Genomic DNA, 23117 nt, shown 5'->3' on the forward strand with positions numbered 1-23117 from the left:
CTCCTTTTGTATTTTTCTACATTTCAGCTACACACACACACACACACACACGTGGAACTTTTGAATTTGATGCTACTTAATGAACTTTTGGTCTTAATTTTGTCAGGGGCAGTTGTAGAGTCAGAAAAATGAGGCCTTAATCTTTAAAGAATAACCATGGTTGGTGATATCTGGGAGCGTTGTCTGCCCGGTTATACAATCAGTGGTAAGAAATAAGTGATCCAGGGATGAGTGATGGATGCCTTGGGAGCTGTTGATGATTCCCCCAGAAATTCCTTACTTTGTTTTTATTTAACTTAAAAAAACTATTGAATCTCAACAAATTCTTTGGAAGGCAGATTATTCTAATAACTGCTAAGTGGAATGAAAAAGTTTTAATTTAAATAGTGAAAGCCAAGATTTTTAATTTTTTTTCTTAAGAGAAATAAAAAGTATCTGGTCTAATGTTGCTGAAGTGTGACTTGGCTCTCTGAGACTGTAACCTTAATCCAGTGAAATGAAGCACACCAAAACCAAGCCACGCCCACTGACTGGCAGCTAATCCCTCCAAGGCATCAAGCGGACTTTTTGTTGGCTTCTTGTGAGAGAGACTAGCAAAATAATTAGATCTGAATAAGCATTCTGTTTAATGTAGGAGGCTGTGGTTCCTGCTCTGGATTAATTCCACATAGAGGGGGTAGGGAACACCTCTTCTGTGGTCAGGAGTTCCTTTTATAAAGGATCTGTCATTCATCTACTCAGAGTAGTTTCAAACCCCAAATCTATCAACCCATGCATCTCTGATGGGAAACTTTGCCCTCCAATTAATTTCAAATTGTTCACACTGGGTGGAATCTGAGAGATTTCCATGGTTGATACAGAATAGCCTTTCTTAAAAGTTTGCATCTGGCAAGGCTCATTGGAGGAAGAAAAGTGAAAAAAGGTAAAGTCCCCATCCAGATTAAAGTCTAGAAGCAATGGCTCTACCTTCTTAGCCTTTTTCTCTAAGGTAGACAAGTGCGAACTACAACTAGTGATACTCAACGTGGGTCTCAATGACGGTGAGGAATAGGGCTTCTGTTGTGTAGGCTTTAGACGAATCTCTCAAAGCAAAACCTTGGAATTAACTTCCCTTTATCATGCACATCTCTTCTTCCTTTTTTTTTTTCTGGATTTTTCTCCCCAAATCCCCCCAATACATAGTTGTATATTTTAGTTGTGGTAGGTGGGACGCCGCCTCGACGTGGCCTGATGAGCAACGCCATGTCCACGCCCAGGATCCGAACCAGCAAAACCCTGGACCACCAAAGCACAGCGTGTGAACTTAACCACTCGGCCAGGGGGCCAGCCCTACCATGCACATCTCATTTCAACCATTCTCTCCCCTGACTCCCTCTTCTTACCCCTTTTGGTAAGTATATGCAGCTGTAGAGCGTCTTTGAAACTCCTAGAAGATCCACAAGTAGGTTGGTCCTGCCCATTGCTCTTAACCAAGAGCAGACAGCATCTCTCCAAGTCTCAGTCTCACATCTTATCCTGGCAAGTTAGTGATTGATGTGGAGACAAACCTTCAGGAAAATTAGACTACCTTTCCAAACCAAGCTGTTACCCCTCAAACACAAGAGGTGAAGCAACCAGGCAGTTTTTAGAAGCTTGGGTCACTTCCCACTCCCCTCACCTCCCACCCCTCACCCAAAAGGAAGTTTTTTGCCTTGCTGTTCATAGGGCAGGGGCTCAGTGGTTATTTAGGGCTTAATCCAATTCTGGAAAGCTCCTATAGGTGTACTTTCTGTGATCAGGTTGATTACCAAATGGGCTATTTGAAAAAGAGGCATTACAAATTCAAGGCAATGAGAGAAATGAAAGTAGGTCTTGTTTCCCATTCTTTTGCCCAAATGAATGCTTGTTCTTCGCAGGTCATAGGAAGGTCAGAGGACACAGAGATAGACAAGACCAGTCTTCTGTCCTTCTCAAACTTCCCACTCAGCTTGGATGTATCTTAGCTTCGAGTGGCAGTGTGGATTGTGTGATTTTTAAGACAAACTGAGAACAGAGCTTCTGCTCCTTTGCAGCTGCTGGAAAAAGGTTTGAACTTTTTCCCAAGTTGGATGCAGCGAGGAGTTACTTGGCGTCATTGCTGCCACCACACCTACACAATGATGCCTGAGTTCAGGATCCAAAGAAGCCAGAAAGGATAGTTTTCTGAGATAGGGTGTGGATCTACAGGGATTGCTTGCTGTAATGAGCAATAACCACCTCTTTCTGGAGCTGAAGGGAATACAATTTGAGAGGAGGGACAGAGGTGGGAAATGTGCCTAGGCAAAGGCAGGAGGGGTGTGGAAATCCACTCCTGACATTCATAGCCAAGTGCAGAGGGCCTTAAAAAACCCACTCTTCCTTCCACACCCAGCCTTTGCCCTCTCCCCCCGCTTCCACTTTGGAAAGTCTGAAGCATGCTTGGAAAGCTGTTTTCTGCTTTCTTCTCTCATCCTCCCCCTTTTCTGAGCTCCCAGCTGCTCGACCTCTTGCGTAACTGTGAGAGAGCACTGAGTTTTTTGATGGGCTCCAGATGTGGAGCAGGGTGGGGGCGGAGGGTGGGGGTAGTAGGTCTTTAGTCCCCTGAGTGTGCTAAGTGTGGGAACATAGGGCCTCGACACAGCAGGAGCGAGGACACATTGCACACAGCCTTTATCATGGGGTCAGCTGGTCCCTCTGTTGGGAAGACAGAAGTTGGGTGCTGTTTCAACCCCCTGCCTCAGCATCAGCTGCCTCCGTGGCAGGCTTGATTATTCCCTGAAATTCCTCCTGACCAAGACGGTAAAGAAGAGCTGGAAGTTGTTGTGAAACAGAGGTACATGAAAAGTCTCTGAGGTACCCCAATCTGAGCCCCTTCACTCAAATGCTGGGTCTTGGCACATAGAATACAACAGTTTGGGTTTTGTTTCTTTTTCTTTTACCAGAATAGCCTGAAAATCACTGTTGTGATCTGCCTCATGAAAGGTGGCCAGAATCAAAACACTTTCATGAGCCTCAAACACTATGAAGAGAGGAAGAGTAAGAGGCTTTCCCCCTGAAATCGTGGGGCTTCCTTGTACCCACATCACATGCTGGAGCCTGACTATTCGACCTCTGCTAGCTACGGCAGGTAGCTGCAAAGAGCGTCCTATCCCTCCCCCTTCTTGTCCATTGCTTGGCTCCGGTCAGCTCCAGCCTCCAGCCATGGGGGCCCCCTGCTAATGCTGGCCCTGTCAATGAGTGACCAAAGATTCCTGCAGTTCAGCCTCCTGCTGTTGCTGGGTTAGAGAGCGAGGGCATAAACTAAAGCCACTGAATCAGAACAAGCCTTGCCCATCCCAAAGAGGACAAATTATTTTCTGCTATCCTCCCCACCTGGAATTTATGCCAGCCTTGGGGGCTTTCTCTTCCTTCTTTCCGTGAGGAATAGTCTCAGGGATCTCTAGTGCAAGTTAAAGAGATGCAGTCTAGGTGAGTTCAGCTCCCTAGGGCCTCCCCAGTCAGTCTCCTGGGGCAAGAGCTGGCTTTGCAAGGTAAGGATTCACTGCCAGCGTTGGATTTCTGGGTGGGGGTTGAGATGAAGAACGACTTCAGTCTGGCTCAGTTTCTAGGCTCCTCTTAGATTTTTAGTCCCCTATTTTCTTCCTTATTAACCCCCCACTCCTACAGGGACCCAAACTACTACAGGATGGTGTGCTCAACTGTATATTTATAGCTTGCCTCCCAATTATAATCCAGCAGGTTGGGGTGGCGGATGGAGCTACATGGGGGCAAGATGATAATTCCATTCAGCTTCCCTGTGCTTTACAGTTTGCTTGGTGCTTTAACATGTCTCCTTATAGCTCTTCTTAGAAAGATCTGTGAAGCCTCATGTTCAGGGTTATCAATCCCATTTACAGCTCTTCACAGTGAGGCTTGGAATAGGGTAAGGAGAAGGGTGACAGGGGGCAGACCTGGGTAACCCTCGGCAGATGTTCTGGAGGAGATGTTGAGAGTGTGTTTAGGGCTGCCACTACGGGGTTCACTGGGAGCCCATGGAGAACTCAAGCATCTAAAGTTAAAAAAAGAGAGAGAGAGAGAGAGAGAATCTGTCAAAACATCTCTCAGAAGAGCCTTAAAGCCTAAGGGTGGAGGGTGGTCTAGGAGAGTCCGAAGGGGAAGGGGAGGGAGGAGAAGGGTGTGTGTGTGGCGGTGGTGGTAGTGGAGAGCCCAGCTGCAGAGAGGAACAAAGCGGGTGCTGTGCAGGCGGCGGGGGAGGTGCTGCTATGGGAAAGGGTGGATGGGGGGACCTTGGGCTCCAGCCCCACAAGGGCGTCTTCTCTGGCTGGGCAGGCGGACGGGACGGGGGACGGGGGCGGGGACTAGCGGGGAGGGGGGCGGGACCCGCTCGCTCTCCTCCTACTCAGCAGGCTCCCAGGGACAAGCAACACTGTCCTCCTGAGCCTAAGGCCGCGGCGGCCAAGCCAGGCGAAGGGATCGGTGTCCCCTCTCCCGCTCCGCGAGGTAAGAGCTCCCACCACGCTTGCTGGTCCCGTTAGCTGCGCGGCTAGGACTGCGTAAGAGAAAGTCCCAGGGGCCTGGCGAGAGCTCTCAGATCAGCTCTGGGCTAGAGAGCCCGGTAGAAACCCGTAGGGGAGGAGGGAGCGCCCCAGGTGAGTGCGTGGGGGCGAGAGGCTTTCCCGGGGAGTCGGCTCCGCTGCTTTCCTGCGAGCTACCTGCTTTTGCCCTCCCCAGCCGCTGCCCGCGCCGCCGCCAGAGGGGGCCCTCGTGCTCTGCCCCCGGGAGGGACGCTCATCCTTGCCCCATCAAGACTTCATTGGGCACTCAGATGGCCAGCCGGGCGGACACTCGCCGGGCCTCGTTGGCCTGCCCCAGACCTCCCCCTCTCTTGGCGATTAGAGGACTGAGAGCCCTGCACCGGGAGGGGAGGAGGTGCCCTGGGGCATCTCGGCTCCGGTCCTGGGTGGGGCCGCGTTGATGGACGCTGAAGGGATGCGCAGTCGGGCTCTGAGGCACTGGTGTCCAGGAGGGACTCTTGGGCGTGTTCAGGAAATAGGTGGCATATCTGGGGCCTCCCGGGCTCTCCTCAGAGGCCCCACGTCTTTAGGGACCTGGTGGCCGGATGGGGCACCCTGGGGGGGTGAGTCCCAGGCTCTTGCCACGCCCGCGCGGTCCGGATTCGAATCACTTGCGGAGTTCCCCGGAGCTGGGGCTGAGCCAAGTCATCCGGGCTCCTCCGGGCTGGGGAAGCGCGGGCGTGCGACGGGCCGGGAGGGGCCGCGTGGCGTGGGGTTGCCCAGGCGCCGGCGGACGCTTCCGCCGAGGCGGCCGCGAGCGGGGGCTTGGCCCGGAGACGGTGCGGCCCAGCGGGAGGCCCAGGGCGCCGGGGCGGGGCTGCATTCTGGGCCCGTTAGCTCAGCCGTCCAGGAGGCTCCCGGAGGCTGACTCATCCGACCGGTCACTCACAAACACGGCCTCCCCCGCGGCCGCCACGCACGGCGCCCCGCCCCTCCTCGCCCACGCGCCCTGCCAGCCGCCGCGCCCGCAGACGGCTGCAGCCTCGCCGCGGTCACACGTGTGAGCCCTCACACACGCAGCGCCCCCGCGCTCACGGAGTTCCCGCTCACACACGCAGCCCGCACGTACCCATGGCAGCCCCTCATTCACACAGCCGCTACATACGCTGTCCCCCACTCACGCCCCCACACACGAAGCCCTCTTCCACACACACCAATGCTACATACGCAGCTCTCCACGCGCACGCACCCTCCCCACACTCAGCCCCCACTCACACATGCATTCCCCTCACACACGCGCCTCCCTTACACACTCAGCCCCCCTTCCCGCAGCTGCCCCGCGGGGAGCGGGCGGTGGCTGTGGGGCCGCCCTTCCCCGGCCGCGCAAACAAGCGGCTCGTTCTGCCGGCGCCGCCGAAGAAAGGCCGCTTGTCCGGCTCGGCGGCGGGCGGGGCGGCCCACACTGCGGCCTTGTCCCACCTGGCGGCCGCGCGGGGCGGTGGGGGCAGACGGGAGCCCCCCGGCGGAAAGCCCGCTGCCTTCCGAGGGGCGCACTTTCCAGCACCCCCCTCCACCCCCAAGTAAAAGTCCCCCCCCAACGACGCTCGTGCCGCTCCGCCGGGCGCCGTCTCCTCTCTGAGCGCCTGCCGTCTCCCCACTTCTGCTCCCCGCCCTGCCCTCAGTCGCCCTCTTGTCCTTCTACTCCCCCATCCCCCCTCCACTGCCCTCGGGACCTTCTACGGCTTCCCCTCTCCGTCACCCCTTTACCCGAGGACCCTCTGTCCTGTCTCCCCATCTCCTTCTTTGTCCCCCAGGCCCTCTACTACTCTGTCCCTCTGTCTCCGCCAGCTCTGCGTCCCCGGACTTTCTATCCCGTTTCCCCACCTTCCTCCCGCCTCTCCCCTCCCCAGCTCTCATTTTTCCTCATCCCTCAGTCCCCCTCTTTGGTTTTCGCCTCCACATCCCTTCGTCTCCCCTTGCCCGCCCGCTCCCCCCGCGGGCCCCTAGTTTTCTCGTCCTCAGTTCTCTCGGCCCCCGCCCACCCCCACCCTGCTCCGGCGACCCGCCCACTGGGCTCCCAGCCTCAGTTTCCTTCCCTTCCCGACTCCTTCCTCTGCGGGCCGCCCTTCCTCGAGGGCGGATGTGCGCCGGGACGGCGAAGGCGGCGGCGGGCCGAGAGGACCGCAGCTCGGCCCCGCAGGCCTCGGGCCACAGCCATGCGACGACCCGGGCGAGGCCTCGGCTGGCCCCCTGGGCCACAGGTGAGGGCCGAGCGGCCCGGTGGGGACCCGGGGAGCGCCCGAGCGGGGCGCCGCGGAGGGCCGGCTTCGCTCTGGGCCTAGCCTTGACCTGTCGCCTGGGGCCTGGACTTCCTCCAGCGCCTGACGGCTGCAGACCTTTGCGGTCCTTCCCCGGGCCTCCCTCCACCCTCGATCGGGTGCCGAGACCCCCGAGCGGTGACTCTGGGCGCCCCACTCGGCAGAGAGGGCTGGGGACAGGGTGGGGCAGCGGGTCCCGCGTGCCCGCTGTGCGCGGAGGCCGGAGGGGCTGGCCGGAGCGGGGCACCTACCGGAGCCCCGGCCTCACCCCGCACGGGGCCCTCGCTGTTGCACGTCAACTCCAGACGCCCGGGCTTCTGCCTCCCTGCGCCCGGGGCGGCGCTTGGGCGTCTGCGCCTGTGGTGCGGGAGGGCCACCGAGAGCCGGGGCTGACCGCGGCCCTTCCCTCCCTTCCCTCCTTCGCCAGCGCCGGCTCGCGCCGCTGGGGCCTTTTTTTGGCAGTGGGCCGGGGCGGGGTTTCCCAGAAAGGCCGGGCGGGGCGAGCAGGGTGGGTAATTACAGCCCGGGGTAGCGGGCAGCCGTGTCGGACGGAAGCGGGTGGACCGGCGGGGGGCGCCCCGGCGCAGCGCCGCTCCACCATCTAGACCGGGGGTGGGGTCCGAGGACAGGGCGCCCCGCGCTGGCTCCTCTCCCGGCCGCACCGCAGCCCTGGGGTCAGAACCCCGCCTGAGCGCCCGGACGCGTGGGTCTGGTGTATCTTTCCACTTCGCCTGGATTAGGTTTCTGAGCTGGGGCCACAGCCTCGCACTTCCCAATCTCTACATCTTATCTTCACGGTCTCTCCCTCTCCTTTCACCTCCTTATTCCCTTCTCTCCTCTCCTCTTATCACTCTTTTCCCCCCATCAACCTTATTCCTTTACAATCTTTATCTCTACTTGAAATTCTTTGGTGTAAATAAATGAACACACCCACGGCTGCTTCGGAGGGTGATAGTGAAAAGTGGACAGATGAAGAAACTGAGGCCCACAAAGGTGAAGTGACTTGTTAAAGGTCATGAAGCTCATAATAACTGGCATGTTTATAGTGCTTTGCACTTCACAGTGGGTCATTTAATATAATACCTGACTCTCCAGATAATCGTTTTTTTTCCCATAAAAAACCCTAACAGTTTTATTGAGGTATAAAGTACATACCATAACATACACTTAAGCATACGTTCAATGATTTTTAGTATATTTACAGAGCTGCGCAACCATCACAGTTTAGTTTTAGAACATTTCTGTCATCCAGAAAGAAATCTTGGGCCCATTTGTAGTCACTCCCCATTCTACCCCTAGTCTCAGGCAAGTTCTAATCCAGGCAATCTTTTTTTTTTTTATCATTATTCTAGTTTCATAGAGAATGACCTGACACTCCAAGAAGTTACATAACTTGCCCAAGATCTCAGCTAATAAATAATAACGTCAGGATGAGGATTTAAGTCTCTTACACCCAGTCTAAAGCTCTTTCCACTAAATGATGGTGCCTTTCCTTCACCATTATTTGTTCTGTTTTTCTTACTCCCTCTTTTATATAAACTCCCCATTCCCAGCCCACTCTCTCTTGCCTTTCCTCTCTTAGAGAATGCTGAGGGATTTCCCTGAGTCCAAGAAGCAGTACAGCAGTCTATCCCTGGAAATTCTTCCTCATGATCAGATCTCCTGGGGAGGTGCCAGGCCAGCTTGGGGCTTGGTCTAGGTTAATGGCCTTTGCCTTCCTTCTTCTCAGGCAGACTTGGGGTGGGCCCCAGGCCCTGTTCCGGCCTCTCTTCCACCAGCTTGGGTGGAAATGGTGACGGAGATGATGTAGTCCAGGTCCGGAAGGGTGGAAGCTGGGAGAGTAAAATTAGTAACTCTATGGCTGAGGCCCTTGGGCCCCACTGCCAGGGTCAGGCACTCCTTGGAATGCTGGCTCCTGACCCAACTTCCTCCCTAAGCACCTGGTAGATGGCTAGAAGAGAAAGTGGAGGAAAATCCCGCCTTCCTGGGTCTCCCTCCCTACCTCCAGCCACACTCTTCTCAGCTTTCTCCAGTAACATTTCAGTAGCAAAGAGAAGTTTCTCACCTTAGCAAGATGGTCAAGGGATGGGCAGGTGGGCACACGTTAGTACACAAAGGTCCTTCCTCACATTTCTCAGGTACCAAAAAATGTGACCCAGGGAAAAAGGAATGGGTGGGGAGGAGTTCAAGTTCTGGCTTTGAAGTCTATTTTACTCTTGATCCTAAAGACCTAAGCTTCCCATAGTATCAAATCAGGTTAAGAACCCAGGAGTCTTGTATTCCCAGTACTAGCCACCACTGAGGTTTCTTTGCTGATTGTGTGGGGGCAAGATTGCTTTCTAGGGAAGAGAGGATGCAGGAGTTGAGACAGAGAGAGATGGCAAGAATGGTTGAGTTTTTCCTGTTGTGTCTCCTTTAAGAAAACATCCTACTGAGACCCCTGGGAAAAGAGACAAAGGGAGAAGAGGAGAGGGAAATGTTGGGGGGAGGGAGCTCCTGCTCAGCCCTGCCACCCACCTTCTGGCTACCAGTGTCCTTGGAGGGGGTTCCTTGGATTCGACTTTTCCCACTAAGGTAGATTTTCCCCACCTTGCTTAAGGCTCCAGATGTCTGAGGGTCCTCAGCAGCCAAGACTTAGGTCCTAGATGTCAGAAGCAAGACAACACAGAAATACAGGTTGGACCCTATAGGGCTTTTTGTGTTTATAGTAGCAAAAGTCAGGACTGGCATACTGTGGTATCTATGTGTGGATGGATTCTTTTCTGTCCTGGACTCCCCACCTCACCTGCTTTCTGTTGTGTCCCCAGGAGCTCTGGAGCCCCAGGACCATGGACACTCTCAACAGGAGCCAGGTAGGCCCTGGATTCAAGACCCAAGCAATGGTGCAGGTGAGTGGGGTCGGGGCATGGGGCAAGAGGGTTGTTGGTAAGGATGGGTTTGGCTCCTCTACCCACCTGTGGTCCTAGCCCAAGGAGGAGAGCAGCAGTTCCTCTTTGCCCCTCCCCAGGTGCCAAGCCTATTAACAGCTAAGTCTGTATCTGAATCAGGTTAATTGGTTCACCCAGAAAATACGCTTTGAAAGTCAGGAAGCAGTTTACAGACTGACCCTGGGCTGTATCCCTCTCGTGCTCCATGCCCCTGCCCTGTCTTGTAATTTAGTTTAACAGGGACAAGCAATGGCCAAGTGTTTTGCTGTGGACAAGTCTACAGGGACAAGTCTTGATTGACCGTCCTCTACAGTACCCCCTCCTCTTAACCGGTGCCTCCCTGCTCTCCTTACTTTCTCCCTGTTTCCATCTTTCTTTTTTTTTTTAAAGGTTTTTTATTTATTTTTTTGAGGAAGATTAGCTCTGAGGTAACATCTGCTGCCAATCCTCCTCTTTTTGCTGAGGAAGACTGGCCCTGAGCTAACATCTGTGCCCATCTTCCTCTAGTTCATAAGTGGGACGCCTGCCAGAGCATGGCTTGCCAAGCGGTGCCATGTCCACACCCGGGATCCAAACCAGCGAACCCCGGGCCTCTGAAGCGCAATGTGCGCACTTAACCACTCGGCCACCGGGCGGCCCCTCCCTGTTTCCACCTTAATAGACAAAAGGGGCAGTTAAGCCAAGACTTGAGATAAATCCAGTGGGATGAGAGTTAGTGTCCTAGATTCAGATCTAATTACAATTTAGTGGGATAATGCTCTGTGCAAGACAAGCCTTTTGACACCCTCAGAGCTTTTGGAGAGGGCAAGTGCTGGAGAGAGTGCTGGTGTGACTGGGACTAGGGTGGTAAGGTGCTGGCCTGGAGTCTCTAATGATGCTCATCCCTCACCTCCACTACCTGCAGAAAGGACCCCTGGACCTGATCGAGACAGGCAAAGGGTTGAAAGTGCAAACGGACAAACCCCATCTGGTGAGCCTGGGCAGTGGGCGACTCAGCACTGCTATCACCCTTCTGCCGCTGGAAGAAGGTAAGTCTGGAGGTGTCCCACCTGCCACTTCTCTGTCCTTATAGATATTCCTGCCCTGGAGTCCAGGCATGTGTTGGGGCTCTTCTGATAACTGCTGGCAATGTTTACCTCGCCCAAATGGGAGGCCATGCCACCCCACCCCACCAGCTCGTTTCCCTTGTCTCTGCCTCCCCAGCCTGCCTGCCCTCTTTGGTAGATAATCTGGCTCCATGACTGGGATTAAAGATCAGTTTAGAAATAAGGAGGAGAGCACTGAAACAGGAGAGCACATAGCTCTTAGCAATCAGTGTGGCCAAGAAAAAAGGGGGCCCCACTCCAGGGTGATGCCTGGCATGGGAGAAGGTACCAGTGAAGAATGGAGAGATGAGAGTGGGGCAGTTCTCCCAAGATAAGGCCCTGGTATAGGGCTCTTCACCTTGCAGCTTCTGCCCTTCCTCTCTTCTCATGGCTGCCCTTGTTGCCTGGGTGATACTACATTCCCCACATTCCCCAAATACCAGGCCTAGGGGCTCTGCCAGGGGGAGGGGCTGTTCACACAGAAGCAGTGAGGGGAGGCTGCACTGAAGAGAGAGGGAGTGAGGGAGGGCAAGGGCTGCAGGTGGCAAGGGAGGGAGAGAAGAAGGAGCGAAGGAGATTTAGAAGAAAAGAAAGGGGAGTATGATGAAGGGGAAAAAGGACTTAGGGAGGGGGAGTTGGAGGAACTAAGGGAAGATCTGCAGAAAAGAAGCCCCCTTCTCTATTGTGTCTACAGAGTTTGGATCCCACTGTACCCTCTGGGCCTTCCCATCTCTGGGCCAGAGTTTTCCCTGTCTGAGAAGAGCTTTGACCCTGTACTGCCTCCACCAGGCTCAGGGGCCCAAAAGGGGTGGCCAGTGACTCTCCTTGGAGTAGGAGGTGGAAATATATTTCCATTATGGCCCTCTTTGCTCTGTCCCTGCCTCCTTAGCCTGGACAACCCCTCTGACTCAGTTTACCTCCTGTCTTCAGGGAGGACAGTGATTGGCTCTGCGGCCAGAGACATCTCATTGCAGGGTCCAGGCCTGGCTCCAGAGCACTGCTACATTGAGAACCTGCGGGGCACCCTCACCCTCTACCCTTGTGGCAATGCCTGCACCATTGATGGGCTCCCTGTCCAGCAGCCCACCCGGCTCACTCAGGGTAAGGTTTGATACCCCCAAAGAAAGGGGCGTCTGTTTAAAAAATTCTTCATAATAGGTACAGGGGAAGCCTGCTGTGGTGGTTGCCATGGTAACTGCCTGAGTGGCCATATTGGGGGTGGGGTGCTCAGGTGCATCTGAATGTGCCTAAACAACAGCCCAAACCCCTCTAACATCCAGACTTAGCTTCAACCTGCTTTTGCTTCTCTGGTCTCCCCTACCCTGGCCTCCCCACACCATGGGGAGAGAAGAGGTTTCGATTCCTGCTATCAAAGGGCATGGGGAGTGGTGTGGTGGTCATTTGTGGTTGTTAGGGGAGAGCAGTTGGAGCAGCAGTGAGGGAAACAATGCATTGTTACATGATGCTGGAGAGGAAATTGTTCTGAAAAGCTGTAGAGGTCAGGGAGACGAGGACAATATCCCCCAATGGGGATGGGGCAAGGGCAAAAATCTGATGGCAGTACGTGAGGACATGCCCACTCCTGTTGATTGTTGACATTAGCTTTTGGGTCATGAATATGGTTACTACCCTGTTTCCCAAAGCAAGAGGCGGTTCTGTTGTGTAAGGTAGCTCTAAAAATTGGGCCCCTAGTTACTATGGTAACTGGGCAGGTAAAGGGTCGGTCCAGGTGGCACTTTGACAGATTAGTTGTGTTTGTCCTAGGTATCAATTATTCAGTGACTCATCATTTTAGGGGAATGAGGGAAGCAGATTTGGGTTGGGGGTAGAGGTGGAGTTAACATGAAGATAGGAGCTTTGGGCTAAGCCTGGCTCTGAGTAGGAGGACTGATGTCCTGGCATTGTTTTCCAGGGACCCTTAACTCTTACTGGCTGGAAGCTCCTTTGCGGTGGAAATCCCACTCACTCCACTGTTTTCCTCTCTTCTTCTGTTCCCTTGGGATCTCTTTAAATGCTACTCCCTTCACAGCTGACCCAGGAGACCCAACCTTGCCCTATTCCTTTCTTCTCACCCTTGGGAGTGTGAGGGGGACAACTGACTTCAGGGAGGCAGGTCTGCCTGCAGAAGCCTCCTCTAGGGCTTCAAGTTCTCTGACTCTGGATGAGAGAAGGAACCCCCATAAATTGGGGCTTTGGCTGTGATGCCATCGGGTTCCTGACAGTCCTCTTCAATCTCAAAGAGAGCATCTTCCCCGAGATTTGGGTGCCTGGAAGTGAAACAGTAGAGCAGCAAGGAGGGGTAGGGGCAGAGTTCAAAGACGGCTGGAGAAGGAGCCCAGTCCTTACTCCCCTGGCCCCAGTTCCCTCACATTCATGGGCAAGAACATTCTTCCCCTGTGTGTTATGAGCAGGGAATAGGAACCAATGCTCTGTAGGCCTCTCATGCCCAGTCTTCCCAGTGCATCATTTAGTTCCCTGAGAAAAGGGAGAGCCTGGGCCAAGATGGAATTCTTAGGCATTTCCTGTGCCCCCAGTGACTCCAACTCTTCCCCAGCCAAAAGCCCACCCTGCCAAGTATGTACCCTCCCACTTTCTTCTGACCCTAAACCCCCTTCCCTTTTTCTCCCTCCCACCCCCATAGCCTTCTTGTCTAGGCCCGCCTGTCTCAGAAGCTTGGCAGCCTGGGGAGGGGTAGGCAGAGGCACAAAGGAACGGGTGTTCTGTTCCCCAGCACTCCCCCTCCCCTGGGCTCCAGGAGCTAAGGGTTTCCTTGTCTCATCTCTGGAGCAAGGCACCAAGCCCAGCCCTGCATGGCCCCACTCCGGACATTCTTGGGAGTGCGTTTCCCTGGAAACTGGGTGGCTCGGGGGTGCATGTGCTATCTCTGTGTGTCTGTGTAACTAGAGTGTGTTTATGTATCTCCGGATGTGTTTGTGACTCTGGGCTTGTGTATCTCTATGTTTGTCTCTTTCCTTTTGTTTATGGATCAGAATGTTCAAGTAGGGGGCAGGGGTGAACTTAGGACTGATGGTACCAAAGTGTCCATGTGTGTACTCCTATGTATATAGGAGAACTCATTGGCTGCATGCCTATCTGTGGCCATATGTGCAAGAGGATCATTTTCCCTGTCTTGTTTCTCTAATCCAGCCTTGTAGAGGGGACCCTCCTCTTTGCAAAACAGAGGGCTACTCTAGAAATAACAAGAAGCCTGCTCTGGCTGGGCCAGGCCTTAGATGCATCATTCTGGGCACTGTGCCCAGCCATAGGCAACTTGGAGAGGCATACGTCATGTCATGAGGAGCAGAGATGGCAGTGACAGGCTCTTCCAGCAGGAATATGCCTGGGCCAGGGGCAGGGGGAGGCAGGCAGAAAGCAGATGCCAACGTTTAGCTAGAGCTGTGGACATGGAAGCATGAAGTGATGGTGCCAGGAAGATCCTGACTCCACTCCCATACCCGTGTATCTTAGCACATCCCACACTGCCTTCTTCTGTACAGAGCAAGAGGTGGAGCTAGGAATAGGACCAAGGAAATGAGGAGGAATCTCAATCTGGGTCTAGGCTGCCCCGCCCTGGGACCACGCTGCCAGACCACATGAAAGATCTGGGAGGGGACTAAGTAAGGGAGGACCCAGAATGCCACACAGCTCAGGGCCCAGGCTGTCTAGACAGTAGGTCCCCATCCACCCCCAGCATTTGCTGCCAGCCCTTGTCTCTACGCCTCTTTCACTCCCTAAGCCCCTCATTGGTGGGTAGGGGCTTGTGTGAGGGCCAGCAGGGAGGGCTCCCTGGAATGTGGATGGGGAACCAGGATTCCTGGGTTATCCTGCTGCCTCTCTCTGGGATCCAGGACACTGAGCCTCTTCCTCTCCCACCCAGTTTTCAGTTATTCTTTCTGTAAAATGGGAGTGAAGCCTCCAACTGTCCTCTGTTATAAGGCTGATAAAGAGCTTGACTAATAAAGCTCAAAGGAAGGAGAGAAAAAGCAAAGGCTCCTAGCTCCCCACTTCTTGTGCCTGCCTCCTGCCCTGTTTCTCACTGGCAGGCACCCTCCGTGTCTGTCTGGGTTTGTCCAGCTGGCCGTCACAGTTTCCAGACCGATGAATCACGCTTGAGGAAATACTTTTTTTAAAAGACTCTTGCTATTTTGCATTTGACTCTATATTGTTCTTCCTTTTTCCTTCAGAAGGGGAGTAAGATGCATATGTATGTGTGAGCGTGTGAGTATGTGTGAGACGTATAGCAGTGTGGGTAGGTGTTCAGCAAAAATTGTTTGATTATTTCTCTAAAGAGATTGACTTTTGATTTCAGAGTCTCTCCAGGGACTGAGTAAAAGGATATGTGTCTGAGTGAGTGTGTAACTAAGAGGGGCAGTTGGTGCCTGTGGGATTGTTATGTGAGAATAAATGTGTGTGAGACAGGGCTTGTTTAACTTGGGGGGGGACGGGACTCTGTGTGACTCAGAGTGTGCACAGCTGAGCAAGTGGTGTGTATCTGAGAGAAAGAGTGTGGGGCCGTGTGAGCTCTGAGCATATAGAGTGTGTCTGTGAGAACACAGTGTGTCCCTTAAGGTTCTGATGTCCCGAGCCAGGTCCCTGGAATAAGAGGAACTCTCTGGGGCCCAGGCTAGGTGGTAGGTATTTGTCTGGCCCAGACCCTCAGCCTGACCCTGGAGGCTCCAGAGGCAGGTGGCACTGTGTTTCCCAGATGGAAAGGGTACCTCACTGGGATGGGAGAGCTCTTTGCTGGGGCTAGCACAACTGGTGGTTGTGGTTGGGAAGAGGTAGGGTTGGCTTCTGGAGCCCACAGGGCAGTGGGATGCCTTGGAAGGGCAGTGCCTTGGTCCAGCCTAGGTCATGGGGTGAGGTGAGCTGCTGGGAGTGGGGCCGGGGTGGGGGTGGGGGCAAAAGAGGAGGTATTTGGGATGGAGGCAGAAGCTGGACTCAGTTGCACAGAGCACTGCCTTAGCCTGAACTCCCAGCCTGAGAGTGACCATGTCACAGTGGCAGACTGAGGGCCAGAGCTGGACCTAGTGACCTAGCTGGATCCCTGGGAGTTCCACTCTTGGCTCTAATATATGGAGCTCTGGAATGTCAGAGCTTAACCTCGGCTGTCATTGAAGCCGAGCTCCTCACTCTGTAGCTAAGGAATCCAAGGCCAGAGGGTGGGACTGGCCCAAGGTGACCAGCCAGTCAGAGGCTCAAGTGGCCACATCCCAGCCCTCTGGTGACTTCCTACCACAGAGGGCTCCCAGTAAGACCCCGTTTCTCCTCACTCCTGCCTCCTGGCTCTTCACCCTCTGGCCCCTGTATTTACCTCATACCTTTCTTTCTGTCACCTCCCTTGAACCTTTCCTCCCTGCCCCACTTCTACTCCTGCCCTAGGCGCTGGAATCCCGAGCCCAGCCGGCTCTCTCCCTGCGTCCTCCCGCCCCGCCCTCTCCATCCAGCTCCCCTCTCTTCTCCATCACTTCCTCTTCCCCTCCTCCTCTTCTTTGTCCCTCCCTCCCTGGCTCCCTTCCCCCGCCGCCAGTGGCCGGCCCGCCCCTCCTCGGGCATTGGTGGCTGCTCGTAGCCTCGCTTCTAGCTGCTCAGAGCTTGGAGCCGGCGGCGCGGGAGGTCGGCCCGCCCCCTCAAAGGCCCGGGGCGGGCCGGGGACCTGGAAGGCCCGAGCTGGCGGGGGCGAGCGGTCCGGAGGTCCGGGTTCGGCGGTGAGTCCTCAGCTCCGGGCCAGCCGCAGCCCCCAGGCAGCCGGGGCTTGGAGAAACCCGGGCTGGGAGGGGCGTCGGGAGGTGGGGTGCGAGGAGGGGGATGGGGTCCTCGGCCCCTCTTTGGGAGGTTGAGGCTTTGAGACTCAATTGTGTGAGCCTTGAACATTTCTGAGGGGGAGGTCTGGGCTCGGAGCCACTCCTCGCTGGGCGGACTTCATCTTGCCTAGCACTAGACAGTTGCTCCGTGGGACTGCCTCCGGATGGCATTGAGGGGTCTTGGTTATGATGATGGGAGCCTGCCTTATGGCTAAGAGGGGTCTCTGGTGGAAAGGGCCAAGGCCCTTTCTCCCATCTTCCCGTCCCCTGAACCTTCCTTTGGCCAGTCCATTCTATTTGTGTGGCCAGCTAGGCAGTGACTGTTGCTCTGTGAGTGTGTGAGCATGTATGCCCGTGTCTGTGAGTCTGTGTGTTTCTGTGAGTGTGTATGTGTATGAGCCTGTGTGAAAGTGTGTGGTATTTCCCCTCTGCATCTGTTAGAGATGGGATCCACCCTCTCCTTTGCCCTGTTTTTTTCCCTCCAGATGTGCAGCTCCTCTACCTACCTGCACACAGCTGGGCCCTGAGCCCCTTTAGGCATGGAGGGCACAGACCACAACTTTGCCTGGATGAGAAGGGGTTCTTGCATTTCCTGAGTGGGCTGACCTTTGGAGGTGTGGGGCAGGAGTGGTCAGAAAGGAGGTTTCTTTCCAGAAATAGGCTGGTCAGGCCCCTGGGGGCATGGGACCAGAGTTGGGGCAATGTTTGGGGCCCCTGAGTGCAAATAGAAAGTTAATTTGGGCAGGAGCTGGGCTGCTCTCAGTCCTACTGCCCTCCTGCTGGCTCTATTAATACAGATCCAGCTCTGCTGCCTGGCATCACCTATTTATAGCCCAGAGGCAGCATAGCCACACCCCCTGTGTGGAGGAGGTTGAGGGGCAGAGGAGGGGGCTGGGAACTCACAGCTATAGAAGCCAGGGCTGAGGGTCCCTAGGTGCCCACAGCCTCCTTGGGTGGGCCTGGCATTGATAGGCTGGAATCCACCCAGACTCCCCAACTCCTTCCCAGCCTGGACTGTGTGATCAGGCTCCCGATTCCCCCTCACCGCACCCCTGTCAATCTAGGGTTGAGTGGGTCTGTCTAGACCCTGCAAACTCATCATTAATTAGCTTGTTAAATGGCTGAAAGGAGAGGGAGTGACCTGGCAGGTCTCTTTCTGAAACAGCTGCGGTTGTAATTAGGCGGACGGTGTGGTTGGCTATTATTTATTCCGGTTATGATTACTCTGGGATCAGCTCCTCTGATTGGAGGCTTGGCAGGGAAGGCTCCCTGCTCTCCTAACCACCCATCAACTTTTAGAATTGTTGGTGCCCGCCTGCCGGGGAGGGCCTGTGGGTGTGCCAGAGAAGTGGGTATCTTTGTCCACTATGTTTATCTGCAAAAGGCTTCTCAGCCTGTTAACCCTCCCACCCACAGCAATGCCCTGGGTTCCAACAAGAGGCTCCTGAGCTGCTCAGTGGGGGGCCTCCCAAGGTACCCACGTGGCCTGGGATGCCCCATGCATTTGTGGCCTGCCTGAGCTGAACTGTCTCAGTGTCCAGGAATGTAGACTTCCTTGCCAGTCTTAGCTCAAACTGGCATGAAGCTTGGGGTGCCAAGGCACCAAGTTGGGTAGACAGGAGCCTGGGGCCAGGGGTGTGGACAATTAGAAGAGTGGGTGGTAGAGAACCCAGGGCTCTGGCTTCTCCCAACATAGCATCTTTTGCAGGAGCCCTCGAGCACCTGGTGTGGCCAGGAGGAGGAGTTCTGCCAGCCAGGCTTAGGTGCCTGTAGGCACACCTGCTGCTGTGCACACTCCTAGTACCACTGTGCACAATCCTAGTGCCGCTGGCTACATTTTCTGGCTCCCACATACCCTCCCCCTTCTGTGCACTCACACTTCCTGGGCAGGATTGGGCTTGTGTCTACTGCCTGGGAATGCGCTTGTCTGAGGCTGAGCCTGTTGGCCTAGGCTTGGCTACATTCCAGGGGCGACCAAAGATCAGGAAGATGTCAGGCCAGAGAGTGCTTTATCAGAGAGAAGGGGGGTGGTGGCCACTCCCTACTGTCAAGAGGGTGGCAGCTCTTCTAAGACCACATGACAACAGAAGGAGTCAGAGCCAGAAAGGAAATTTTGGTTCCTGCAGGGGCATCTGGCTGATCTATGGTTTTTCCCTGTCTCCTATCTCAGAGCTTTTTTGTGATCCTGGAAGTTGCTGCCTCTCAAACTGACCCTGCCACTCAAGGGGCAGATAGATGGGTCCATGGGTACAGGTTGAGTTGGGGGAACATGGGTGTCTATGTTCTCTGAAGAACCTTCTCCATTTACAGAGCAGTTTCACGTACACTGTTGAATTAGCTCTGCAAGTCAGTGGTATTGTCTTAATTTTTCTAATGAGGGAACTAGACTCAGGGAGGTGAAGTGACTTCACCCAGATTTCACAAGTAGTAAGAAGAAGAGTTATGACTAGGACTCGGATCTTGGGACTCACAAACCAGTGTGCTTTCCACTCTGCTCTGTGCTGTGGAGCTCTGCTGGTCCCCGTCTCAAGCACAGGTAGGGTGAGGTGTGGACTGTGTGAACACTGTGAGTGCAGGTGGGGATAGCTCTTTGGAACCTGAGGTGAGTCTACTATTGCTGCAAAGTGAGGGTTGCTTCAGCCCTGCCTGCCCTTCCAAGTGCTTGGTTTCTCCACAGGCTGCATGTTGTGCCTGGGTCAGTCCACCTTCCTCCGCTTTAACCACCCGGCTGAAGCCAAGTGGATGAAGAGCATGATTCCGGCAGGGGGCCGGGCCCCCGGGCCCCCCTACAGTCCTGGCCCAGGTAGGTACCCAGTTGGGGCAGGGGGTTGGGTTTATGGGAGCTCCTGGACAGTCCTCCTCCTTGCCCACTCCAGCCATGCTCCAGCCATAGTGTCAGGGCAGGACAATATCCATGATCTGGGCTTGCTGCCACCTGCCATGGGCTGCTGGTGGAGAGTGCCAGGCAGTCTGGCCACTGGGAGAGATCCAAGAAGTACTGCTTGGCTGGAATTAGGGAGTCATGTGCTTGAAGGATGGAGGGCTCTGCCAACCAGAATCCCACTGCCCTGGAAGATGCCACCTCAGTGTCTGCAACCCTGACCCTCTTGTGTCACCATGAGGGAGCCTCACCCTTCAGGGTGGCCTGATGGGGCAGAAGGAAGCATTAGGTTGAACCCCTGTAAGCTCTGGTGGGTACCACCTGCTGGTGATCGTGTCTTTGGGCCCTGCCCCACCCCCAGGCCATGCCATGCCAGCTGATGACTCAGTGGAGCAGCTGCAGTTTGTGTGTGAATTATTGATCCCCAGAGGAGAATTGGTGATTGTCCCAGGGAACCAGCACAGCCCTCCTTACCCCAACTGCCTAGAAGGTGGGGTATAGACCAGGAGGCTGCCAGTGGGCTTACCACCCCAGACTTTGTACAGGCATTCAGAGGGGTTATGGCATGACAGGTGTCAACATGGTACTGAGACTGGTGGACATGTATGTCAGGTATATCTAACAGGGTGGCATCAATGGCTTAAATGGATAGTCTGGGGAGCTGAGGAAAGGTAGTTGGTCACTAGCACCATCAGTATCCATGGCAACCCCTCTGACTGTGGTCCTGCACAGTCTGCATAATTTTGGACTCAAACTCAGTCTTGCAAAAAAGCCTTTGTAAGGCTTTCCTTCTCCTCCTCCACTCCCCAGTCTTTTCCAGCCTTGGGGGGCTCAGAAACCCGGGTTCCCAGTCCATTCCTTGGTTAGCTTTACCTTGCCCCCACCCTAGCCTTGCATGCCACTCCCTCAGCTGTTTGGGGCAGTGGTTCCAGGGACTTCTGGTTGGTTGATGAGGACTGGGGCAGGGCAAAGGCAGGCTTTTGCTGGCGTGGCTTAATGGGCTAATTGGAGGCACTGAGCTGCACCTAGTTTCTGCCCAGCCTTGCTTCCAGGAACTAGCCATCGGTGCCAGGCCCCTCCCTTGCCTCTGATTGGACAAAGTGATGCAGTACACATACCTCACTCAGCCCTGGAGACTTTGTGTGTGTGTTTTCCTGGATCTCGGCTCCTGTGTTGGGAGGCTCTAGTGTCCTAAATGACTGGGACCCCCTGGAACATCTGGCCAGCTCCACAGATCCCTTTGCAGAATATCTACCTGTCCTTCCTGAAGGAGAGGTATAGGAGGTTAGAGAAACCAAGGCAAGGAGGAACCTCGTCTTGGGGTGAGTTGGTAACAACTAGGCCTAGAAGTGTCTGGCATTGTTGCCAACTCTGTCCTAAGTCGTAAAATGTTAGAGCCGGAAGAGCTTTGCCCATCCTCTTCCTTTACAGAAGGGAAACCCAGGGCAAGTGACTTGGGTGAGGTTGCACAGCAGGTCAGTGGAGACCTAGCACTGGAACCCAGATCTTCTGGCCTTTTCTTCAGAATCTTTGCAGCCTTACTCTGCTAAGAAGAGGTGAGGAAGTGCCCTCACTCTTGAGCATATGCAGCTCCCCAAAGTCAAAGACCAGGGCCTGAGGCATTTTTGGATTTCCTTTCAGCAGAATCAGAAAGCTTGGTGAATGGGAACCACACCCCACAGCCTGCAACCCGGGGACCCTCGGCCTGTGCCAGCCACAGTTCCCTGGTGAGCTCTATTGAGAAGGACCTGCAGGAAATCATGGACTCACTGGTGCTAGAGGATCCTGGAGCTGCTGGCAAGAAGCCTGCTGCAACTTCCCCACTGTCGCCGATGGCTAATGGTGGGCGCTACCTGCTGTCCCCACCAGTCAGCCCTGGTGCCATGTCTGTGGGCTCCAGTTATGAGAACACCTCTCCAGCTTTCTCTCCACTCTCCTCACCAGCCAGCAGTGGAAGCTGTGCCAGCCACTCACCCAGTGGGCAGGAGCCAGCACCTTCCTTGCCCCCACTGGTGCCTGCCCGTTCTTCTAGCTACCATCTGGCCCTGCAGCCCCCACAGTCCCGACCGAGTGGTGCCCGCTCCTCTGAGAGCCCCCGGCTAGGCAGGAAGGGGGGTCATGAGAGGCCTCCAAGCCCTGGCCTCCGGGGTCTGCTGACAGACAGCCCTGCAGCCACTGTCTTGGCGGAGGCTCGCAGAGCCACTGAGAGCCCCCGGCTGGGTGGGCAGCTGCCCGTAGTGGCTATTAGCCTGAGTGAATACCCAGCTTCTGGTGCCCGCACACAACACACCAGCATTCCTGGCAGCCCCAAGTTCCAGCCTCCAGTTCCTGCTCCCCGAAACAAGATTGGTACACTCCAAGACCGCCCTCCCAGCCCTTTCCGTGAGCCACCAGGCACTGAGCGGGCATTGACAACCAGCCCCTCACGCCAACTGGTAGGCCGAACATTTTCAGATGGGTCAGCCACTCGCACCCTGCAGCCTCCTGAGAGTCCGCGCCTGGGTCGGCGGGGCCTGGACAGTATGCGAGAACTCCCTCCCTTGAGCCCGTCCCTGTCCCGACGGGCTCTCTCCCCCATCCCCGCCCGGACCACCCCAGATCTTAAACTAACCAGGGAAGTGGCAGAGAGTCCTCGGCCTCGGCGCTGGGCAGCCCATGGGGCTTCACAAGAGGACTTCTCGCTAACGCTGGGGGCACGGAGCCGTAGGACACGAAGCCCCTCGCCCACACTTGGGGAGTCCCTGGCACCCCGCAAGGGCAGCTTCAGTGGCAGGCTGAGCCCGGCCTACAGTCTGGGCTCTTTGACTGGGGCTTCGCCCCGCCAGAGCCCACGTAGCCAGAGGAAGCTCTCCAGTGGGGACTTACGAGTTCCTGTCACTCGAGAGCGGAAAAATAGTATCACGGAGATCAGCGACAATGAGGATGACCTCCTGGAGTACCACCGGCGGCAGCGCCAAGAGCGGCTTCGGGAGCAGGAGATGGAGAGGCTGGTGAGCAGATGCCAGGGAGGCTGCGACATCCATGGCAGAGTCTCTGCCAGAGTGTGGGCAGGCCAACTGGCAGAGTAGGAGGGGCCCATGGACAGGGCCTGGGCTTCTTAAGCTTCCCCATTCCAGGATACACTGTAGTGACCAGTATCTCAAGGTTCTGGTGCCATGAAGAACTTGATTTGTAGTCTCCAAGGCTGTATTTTTTTTTTTTCTTTTAAAGATTTTATTTTTCCTTTTTCTCCCCAAAGCTCCCCGGTACATAGTTGTGTATTTTTAGTTGTGGGTCCTTCTAGTTGTGGCATGTGGGATGCCTCCTCAGCATGGCCTGATGAGCGGTGCCATGTCCACGCCCAGGATTTGAACTGATGAAACCCTGGGCCGCCGAAGCAGAGCACGCGAAGTTAACCACTCAGTCACGGGGCCGGCCCCATCCAAGGCTGTATTTTAAATTTATGCTAATTTTGCATTTATTCTATAACATAGCATCTGTTTTAATGTATTAATTAAGTTTCACGTTATTTACCTGAATACAGTGAAGCTCTAGGAAAACATACCACATTTATGGTAAGACCTTGCACCTTTCAGTTTGAGAAGCAGATCT

At 55.0% G+C, this 23117-nt stretch overlaps 1 protein-coding gene across 16 annotated transcripts in view; it reads left to right on the forward strand.

Annotated features, from left to right (window-relative positions):
- Window positions 1–4202: 4202 nt before the first annotated feature.
- Window positions 4203–23117, forward strand: part of PHLDB1 (pleckstrin homology like domain family B member 1) — a 39731-nt gene continuing 20816 nt past the window's right edge. For 5 of the 16 annotated variants that reach the window (XM_046685471.1, XM_046685478.1, XM_046685475.1 and 2 more), the window contains exons 1-7: window positions 4205–4497; window positions 4729–6772; window positions 9637–9717; window positions 10661–10784; window positions 11772–11942; window positions 19323–19448; window positions 21168–22516. In XM_046685471.1, the coding sequence (XP_046541427.1) occupies window positions 5789–6772; window positions 9637–9717; window positions 10661–10784; window positions 11772–11942; window positions 19323–19448; window positions 21168–22516 (2835 nt within the window). In that variant the 5' untranslated portion in view covers window positions 4205–4497; window positions 4729–5788. Of the gene's footprint in view, window positions 4498–4728; window positions 6773–9636; window positions 9718–10660; window positions 10785–11771; window positions 11943–19322; window positions 19449–21167; window positions 22517–23117 lie in introns of all 16 variants that reach the window. The other 11 variants (XM_046685472.1, XM_046685474.1, XM_046685480.1 and 8 more) reach the window with 9 other exon arrangements.

The sequence above is a fragment of the Equus quagga genome, chromosome 14, assembly GCF_021613505.1.
Source record: "Equus quagga isolate Etosha38 chromosome 14, UCLA_HA_Equagga_1.0, whole genome shotgun sequence".
Lineage (NCBI taxonomy): Eukaryota > Metazoa > Chordata > Mammalia > Perissodactyla > Equidae > Equus > Equus quagga.